Below are 9,221 nucleotides of genomic sequence, written 5' to 3' on the forward strand. Positions count from 1 at the left end.
TAGAATTAGGACTGATTTAAAGACCTTTCATAATTTTCTATTATTCTATGATTTATTCTGTTATTCTATTATTTTCTATTATTTTTCCAGTCTTAGAAACTCAGTACCACTTTTAGAGAACAATGTTACACTCATCTTGAAATGTAATGGTTGTGCAGACAGGTGAGTTTTTCTTCTGGTGGGCTGTGGAATTCCCTAGGAGACACATTCATACTCTTTCATAGTTGTTATTAAAGGTACATGCACTGTTACAAATTAAACATGGTATTTGTGTATAAGATATTTCATCTGCTCAGCCAACCTGGAATTCTAGGGTATGCTCTTGTGGATCCCCATCAATCCAGTTTTCATTCATCAGCTGAGCTTCATTTCTCCCCTGAGATAGACTCTGAGGCATGAGGGTAAGTGCGGCGAGTGCCTCTCGTGTCCTGTGTCTGAGAGTGCTGTGACTCAGTGTGCTGATTCCGCAGAGAGTCCTCCAGATGATACTATCCTAACTGACCAGACCTGTATTAGTTTAACTGTTGGCTTTATTAAGTCAGTAGCACAAATTCTAAGATTCCATTGCATTTGTCAGTAAAATTTCTGAATATTGCTTATTAAGTGTAATCCAAGAGAAAGACAAAAGTCTGTATGAAAATAACATTTTATTGTTTGCTGTTGAGTTTGATGCTCACTTCGTCCTGAGACAGTGCTAAGATAATGTCATTTGAGAAATAGGTTCAGTTGAGACCCAGTGCAGGACAGGAAATGCGGACACCCCCTTTTTTTTTCCATGCTCTTCTTGCTTTAGGACTAACCCTGTGGGACCGGGATTCCTGTTGGGTAGAGCATCAGGGTGATTTCCATGAGCACTCCCTGTCTGTCTTCATGCCTGCTGCCACTCACTGAGACCCTCTTCCTCAGTGTGTAGCCACGTGAAATGTGTGAATAGCTAGGTGTGCAGCCTCTCCTTCCAGAAGGTTTATTTGATATATTAAAGCACAAAAATACACACTAAGCTTCAAATGTTAGCATTGAGTTTTTTTCTCCACCTAGCAGTTTTTAGGACTTACTCCTGGCCTGGTTCTGCAGCATCTCTTCTGGTGGGACTTAGGGAACAAAACAGGGTGCGTGTTGGCAGCGTGCGAGGCAAGCACCCTGCCCTACGTACTATCTAACCAGCTCTTGTTTTTTATTCTTTCGAAATTTCTCCTAAGAGGAATTTCTTTGTTTTGAAGTCCAGGTTATAATAAAAATGCGAAGTTATTCCAGATTTCTATAATTGTTCCACATATTTAATTATGAAAAGATAAAGAGATGTAGATGTCATCTTTTTATGACATCTTATTATCTCATTCCTACTTTGGACAAACTTGCAGGCTATCGAATGTAGCCTGCCCACAGGGCAGAGTCTGGCAAACTCCCCGTGGCGTACCAAATATGCCAAATACCAGTAACAATGATGGGTCTCATTCTCCTAAAGAGCCTTGAATATTATCTCAGGGCTAGGATGAAAGAGACGTTACTGGGGCCTGCTCGAGGCAATCAACAAATAACAGGATGATGAAATGATATGAATGAAAGAGATGTAGATAAAATTAATGAGCTAAGTTCATGAGTGCATATCAGATATATTTAAACATTGTTTTCAGGTTTTCTGTCAGTAATTCTTGTATTTTTTGGCCACATCTGGTGCTGCTTAGGGCTTACTCCTAAGTCTGTGCACGTGGATCACTTTTGGTTGTGCAGGGGATAGAACTCAGAACTGTGGTCAGGGATCAGAGAGGTAGTACCAAGGCTAAGGTGCTTTGCTTGACCCAGGTTCATTTTTCGGAACCCTGTATGGTACTTGGAGCATTGCCCGTAATGTTTCCTGAGTGCAGAGCCAGGCATAACTCCTGAGCATTGCATTGCCAGGTATGGCCATAATACCAAAAAACAAAAACAACCTGGAATCACCTAATGCAAAGCAAGCACCTTAGCCTCTGTACTATCTCCTCAGCCCCTTGAGTCAATCTAAAATTATTTCAAAGGCCTAGAGCCAAGGTACAACAGGTAAGGCATTTGACCTAGGTTTGATCCCCATAATCTAATATGGGCCCCTGAGCACTAGCAGGAGTAATTTCAGAATGTGGTGCCAGGAATAACCCTTAAGTACTGCTGGGTATGTCCCCAACAGCAACATCAACTATATATATATATATATATACACACACACACATATATATATATGAATTGTTATTATGTTATATGTTATGTTAGTGTTAACATTTATGGTTTTGAGTCTAGATTTGGATCCTATGAGCATAAGTGTAATTTGTTGTCGATATGTAAGAATAATATTTCTAGAAGCCTTTCATTGTGGTTTAAAAGTATGTGGTTCTCATGGTATCTCACTAAAAAAATTCTTACAAAGTCAGTTTTGAAATAGAGCTTTGAAAAGAAAAAGTATGTGGTGATTTAAGTAACAAAAATGAAATTGCTATCTGATTTTATCTGGTAAAACGATACAGAGACTCTGACCTTGTGCTTTTGCAACTGTCTCCAAGTCACAAGTAGGCTGAAGAGGATGGCATGGGAGAGCAACCAGACTTCAGGGAGTGACTTCTTCCTCCTGGATCTGTTTCACAGCACCCCAGTTCCCCAGGTCCTCTTGGCCCTCACCTTACTGGACCTTCTGGTCGCCCTTCTCGGCAACTCCACAATCATCCTCCTCATTTGGGCTGACCCTCTTCTCCACAACCCCATGTACTTCCTGCTCAGCCAGCTCTCCCTCATGGATCTCTTGTATATCTGCACATTTGTCCCCAAGATGGTCCTGGTCTTTCTCTCTGGGGATCGCCGCATCTCCTTCATAGGGTGCAGCTTTCAGATGTTCCTCTTCACATCTCTTGTTGGATCAGAGTGCCTTTTGCTGGCTGTGATGGCATATGACCGGTACATGGCGATCTGCCAGCCACTGCGCTATCCCATCCTCATGCACCCCAGGGTCTGTGTGATGCTGGTACTTGTGACCTGGCTGGGGGCATTGCTCAATGGCTTGATCCACGTGATCTACACTCTGACTCTCCCCTACTGTGGCTCTCGGGAAATCCATCATTTCTTTTGTGAGATCCCAGCTCTGCTGAAAGTGGTCTGTGTGGACACCTCCCAGTATGAAAAGGGTGTTTTTGTGAGTGGGGTGATTTTTCTCCTCCCTCCCATCTCAGCCATTCTGGGCTCCTATGGCAGCATACTGTCCACAGTACTGGGCATGGGGTCAAGGCAGGGACTGAGGAAAGCCTTGACCACTTGCTCTTCTCACGTGATTGTGGTGTCCCTGTTCTATGGTGCCGCCATCATCAAGTACATTGTGCCAAAGTCCTACCACACCCCTGAGCAGGAGGAATTGGTCTCTATCTTTTACACCATTATAACGCCCATGCTCAATCCTCTCATCTACAGTCTGAGAAACAAGGATGTTGCTAGAGCCTTCTGGAAAGTTCTTGGAAAATGAGGACTCTGAAGTGTTTCAGTTTCAACCAAAGGAACTGTCCTTTGTTTTCAGATGAAATTTAACTTGTTATATCTTGACATTTTCATGTATTTAAGATACCAGATATTTTCAGGAATATAATAAGTATGTTCACAAATCTCATAACAATTGATGCTTATTTTTCGAACACAATATTTATCCCTTAACCCCTGTGACCAATTGTGGTAAATGGTGAATTGACTAATTTCTTACTTACATCTTTATTGTTGCAATTATTATCTTTAAGTTTTTAGAATATTTAGATCTTTAGAAGGAAGATCTTCTTGTGTGTATTCACAATTGTCCTGGTGCAATTATTATTCTTTTGAAATTTATATGTAGTCTGAGTGACTCTTGAAAATTAAATTTAATGAAAGTTTAATTCTATTGAGTTTAATATAAATCATTTTTCTTATCCAGTTTTTAAAGTAATAAATTTCATCTGTATTAGTATAGTGTCATACTTGTTTTATTGAGGAATAATTGATAGTAATCAACTACTAAAATTATTATAGAATGTACCTTTTTTACCTCTCTCGCAAATTCTCAGTTTCTCTCTCTGCTCACAACTACAACTATCTTTTATTTTCAGTGTCTTCGAATTTTGTTTTCTTTGTTAATTTGTTTTCTATATATCATATAATCTCAATCTAGACATTATATTTCACGATCATGACCATCCTGTTATTCGTCGATTGCCTCGAGCAGGCCCCAGTAACATCTCCTTCTTCCTAGCCATGAGGCCCGAGCGGGCCCAGTAACGTCTCCATTGGAGACTTTGTTGTTACTGTGTCTGGCATATGGAATACTCTCGGTAGCTTGCCGGGCTCTCCGAGAGGGGCGGAGGAATCGAGCTCGGGTCGGCCATGTTGGCTGCGTGCAAGACAGACGCCCTACCGGCTGTGCTATCGCTCCAGCCCCCAGATTTTTAAAAAAGTGCCACATTCAAGGCTCTTTCAGAGTTAGGAGAATGAGACCCATCATTGTTACTGGTATTTGGCATATTGGGTACTCCATGGGGAGTTCGCCAGACTCTGCGGTGTGGGTAGTTTACATTTGGTAGCCTGCCAGTTCGTCCAAAGTAGGAATGAGATAATAAGATGTCGCCTGGCCGCGAATGCAGCCGCATCGCACGCTTCCGGGAGCTGTGTTTTATAGTCTCTGAGTCTTGGCCGTTGATGGAATTACACAGCACCAGGGGACCAGTTGGTGGGTGTGACCCCCGCCTACTGGAATTTGGAGGATCTGGGTGGAGGATGCTCAGTCCTGATCCGAGTAGGCTTGGAGATCTCAGCCCCGGGACCCACATGCCTTTGTTCTTCTGCCGGTATATTATATTTATGTTTTCTTATTTAAGCTTGAATTATACTTGTGTGTATTTTTGATAATAGGGATTCTCGGAGATATGATATAATATCACATTAGATTATCATTTTACTGTCTTCGATGATTAGTGGTATAAATGTGTATATACAGAGACATACACAGAAACACACACATAAAATATATATTTTGTAATGTGACAACTTTTCTTTTTCTTTTTTTTTATTAGTGAAACACCATAAGGTACAGTTGTAGACTTACAAATTTCCATGCTTGGGTTTCAGTTATACATTGATCGAGTTCCCATCCCTTCACCACTACCCATTCTCCACCACCAATTGACCGAGTAGCCCACCCACCCCCCAACCCCATCCCCTCTCACCCCACCCCTTCTCTGTGGCAGGGCATTCCCTTTTGCTCTCTCTTTTCTTTAGGGTGTTGTGGTTTGCAATAGAGGTATTGAGTGGCCATCGTGTTCAGTCTATAGTCTACTTTCAGCACGCATCTTGCATCCTGAGCAAATCCTCCAAATACCCTTTACTTAGTGTTCCCTTCTCTTTCTAAGCTGCCTTTCCCCCCAGCGTCTGCTGTTGGTATTTATCTCAGCTATTCTTGGGTGTTCATCTCCCATTCTGTTACTTTATATTCCCTAGATGAATGCAGTCTTTCCATGTCTGTCCCTCTCTTTCTGACTCATTTCACTTAGCATGATACTTTCTATGTAGAACCACTTGTATGCAAATTTCATGACTTAATCTTTTCTAACAACTGTATAGTACTCCATTGTGTAGATGTACCAGAGTTTCCTTAACCAGTCATCTGTTTTTGGGCACTTGGGCTTTTTCCAGATTTTGGCTATTGTGAACAGTGGAGCAATGTACAAACAAGTGCAGATGTCATTTTGACAATAAGTTTTTGCCTCTTTGGGATATATTCCCAGGAGTGGTATTGCTGGGTCAAATGGGAGCTCAATTTCTAATTTTTTGAGAATTGTCCATACTGTTTTCCAAAAGGGCTGAACCAGTCGGCATTCCCACCAGCAGTGAAGGAGAGTTCCTTTCTCCCCACATCCTTGCCAATACCAGTTGCTTTTGTTCTTTTGAATGTCGGCCAGTCTCTGTGGTGTGAGATGATATCTCATTGTTGTCTTGATCTGCATGATTAGTGATGAAGAGCATTTTCTCATGTGCCTTTTAGCCATTCTGATTTCTTCTTTGACAAATTTTCTGTTCATTTCATCACCCCATTTTTTGATGGGGTTGAGTCTTTTCTTCTTGTGGAGTTCAACCAGTGCTTTGTATATCCTTGATATAAACCCCTTATTGGATGGGTATTAGGTGAATATACTTTCCCATTCTGTAGATTGTCTTTGTGTTCTGGTCACTGTATCTTTTGAGAAGCTTCTTAATTTAAGATAGTCCCATTTATTCATTTCTGTTTCCACTTGGTTGGTCAGTGGAGTGTCGTCTTTGAAGATACGGTTAACCTCAATATTGTGGAGGGTTTTGCCAACCTCGTCTTCAATGTACCTTATAGATTTTGGCCTAATGTTGAGATCTTTAATCCATTTTGGTCTGATGTCTGTGCATGGTGTTTGGTCAAGTCTTAAGCCTATTTTTTACATGTGGTTGTCCAGTTATGCCAGCACCATTTGTTGAAGAGGTTTTCCTTGCTTCACTTCACATTTCTTGCTCCCTTATCAAAAATTAGATATTCATACATTTGGGGTTGTGTGTACAGATATTCCACCCTGTTCCATTGGTCTGTGGCTCTGCCTTTGTTCCAGTACCATGCTGTTTTAATTGTTACTGCTTTGTAGTAGAGTTTGAGGTTGGGGAGCATCTTTTTTCCCAAGAATTGCTTTAGCTATTCGTGGGCGTTTGTTGTTCCAAATGAATTTTAGGAGTGCTTGATCCATTTTTTAAAAGAATTTAATGGGTATCTTTATAGGGATTGCATTGAATCTATACAGTACCTTGGGGAGTTTTGCCATTTTGACAATGTTAATTGTCAAAAGGAAGAATTACATGAGGAGGGCATATGTTTCTATTTCCTCATGTCCTCTTTTATTTTGTGGAGTAGGATTTTGTAGTTTTCTTTGTAGAGGTGCTTTACCTCCTTAATTAGGGTTATTCTGAGTTACTTTGGGTATTTGAGTTTCTGGGGCATGATTGTGAACGGGATTGCTTTTTTTCATGTCTCTTTCCTCTGTCTCATTATTTGATTATAGGAAGGCCATGGATTTTTGGGTATTAATTTTATAGCCTGTGACTTTACTGTGGAAGTCTATTGTTTCTAGGAGTTTCTTGGTAGGTGCTTTAGAATTCTCTAGAGATAGTGTGTAAACTAAAAAAAAAAAAACAGCACCCAGGGATGCCAGATGTGTAAATTCAAAAATACCGCAGCAGGCTACCTCTCCTGCCACCTGCATTCCATAGTCTCAAGCTGGTTCTCCCACCCCGGGGAGGTCGATGGTGATGGGCAGGCGAAGGAAGGAAACGAGGGCCAGGCTGGTTGTGTCAGTTGCAGTTTATTCCATTCCCATCTCCATTCGCCTCTGATTCTCCTCTTGCTTCTTCCTACCCCATGCTACTTCATTCTCCTCCTCGATCCCCCTAATTCTCCTTCTGGCTCTGGAATCTGGATCCCCTTTCTCCTTCTCCTTCTGGAGTCTAGATCCGGATCCTCCAGCCCACTCTTCCAGTGTACTTAAATCCCCCCGCATGAGGGGTTGGAGTAACAATTACACATAGGTGTGGTCACAATCAATTGGGGTAGAGTTTTCTCCCTCAGGGAAAGCCGCTTCTAGGACAGATTCTCATTATCAGATCGACCTACCCTAGAGTGGAATCCCCTGGGTGTGTTTCTCCTCTCCTTGTCCAACAAACATATAAGCATACATAATGTAAATCATTTTGTATGGATACAGTAAGAAATACCTTAAACTTATAGAATTGCTCTCCTACGACCATCTCAATCTCAGACTACAGTGCTCAGGCCAGATAGTCGTTCCTATCCCTAGCAGGGTCTGAGTCTCGTCGTTACTTTTGGATCATGACAGCATTTGTCTATGGTCAAGCTCTTAACTTATAGTTAAGAATTGTGGCACTTTGGCCTGGCCCATTTCGATGCCAGGGTAGCTCACCGCTTGCCCTGGGTTCTTTCAGTCCCCATCAGGACCCTGCTTTTGGGGTGCTAGGAACTAAGGGCAACTGAGGCTAAAGTTGAGAAAGCAGATGCCCAGGAGTGAGTAATATTCAAAGCCAATTCATTCCTAAATTACAAAGCATAATATTAACTGTCTTCCTGTATCTATACAAAAAGGACATAAGTTTAAAGTAAACTATTCAAAAGACATAAGGAGAGGAGAAAGGCAATATTACAATACAATTTCAGTGTCCTAGAAGGATCTGACCTTACAAATTAACAGATACTGATTAGGGGAAAAGCTGATTAACTGGTTGGGGAAGGGAGCATGGAGAAGTGATTACAGATATACAAATGAATGGGAGTGACTCAGGAGCACTGTGATGGGTGTAACCTGATAAACCTAAGCTGCTTGTGGCAAGGGAGAAAGGACAAAGCAGTGTCATCCTACATTATAGTATCATATCATCTGCGAATAGTGAGAACTTGATTTCTTCCTTTCCTATTTGGATTCCCTTAATATCTTTTTCTTGCCTAACTGCTGGGCTGGAGTGATAGCACAGTAGTAGGATGTTTGCCTAGCACGCAGCCAACATGGCCGACCCGAGTTCGATTCCTCTGCCCCTCTCGGGGAGCCTGGCAAGCACCGAGAGTATCTCGCCTGCACAGCAAAGCCTGGCAAGCGACCTGTGATGTATTTGATATGCCAAACATAGTAACAAGTCTCACAATGTTACTGGGCCTGCTAGAGCAAATCGAGCAAATCCATGAATAACTGGACGACAATGACAGCCTAACCACTATTGCAAGTGTTTCCAGTACTGTATTGAACAGAAGTGGTGAGAGTGGGCATTCTTGTCTTGTTCCTGATCTTAGAGGAAAGGCCCTTAGTTTTTCCCCATTGAGGATAATGCTAGCCATAAATTTGTTGTATATGGCTTTGACTATCTAGAGGAAAGTTCTTTCTAAGCCCATTTTGGTGAGAGTTCATCATAAACAGGTGTTGGACCTTGTCAAATGCTTTCTCTGCATCTATTGATATGATTATATGGTTTTTGTCTTTACTTTTGTTGATATGATGGATCATGTTGATTGATTTCTGAATGTTTAAACCATCCTTGCATCCCCGGGATGAATCTCACTTGGTTGTAGTGTATGATCTTTTTGATGAGTTGTTGGATTCTATTTGCTAATATTTTGTTGAGGATCTTCGTATCTGTGTTCATTAGAGATATTGGCCTGTAATTTTCTTTGT

General features: G+C 41.5%; 1 protein-coding gene across 1 annotated transcript; it reads left to right on the forward strand.

Annotated features, from left to right (window-relative positions):
* Nucleotides 1-2,551: 2,551 nt before the first annotated feature.
* On the forward strand, nt 2,552-3,478 carry LOC130021564 (olfactory receptor 2M2-like). The gene has a single exon (XM_056112320.1). The coding sequence runs from the start codon at nt 2,552-2,554 to the stop codon at nt 3,476-3,478; it is 927 nt and encodes a 308-aa protein (XP_055968295.1).
* The last annotated feature ends 5,743 nt before the right edge of the window (nt 3,479-9,221 follow it).

Source organism: Sorex fumeus, unplaced genomic scaffold (assembly GCF_029834395.1).
Source record: "Sorex fumeus unplaced genomic scaffold, SorFum_2.1 ptg000017l, whole genome shotgun sequence".
In the NCBI taxonomy this organism is placed as follows: Eukaryota; Metazoa; Chordata; class Mammalia; order Eulipotyphla; family Soricidae; genus Sorex; species Sorex fumeus.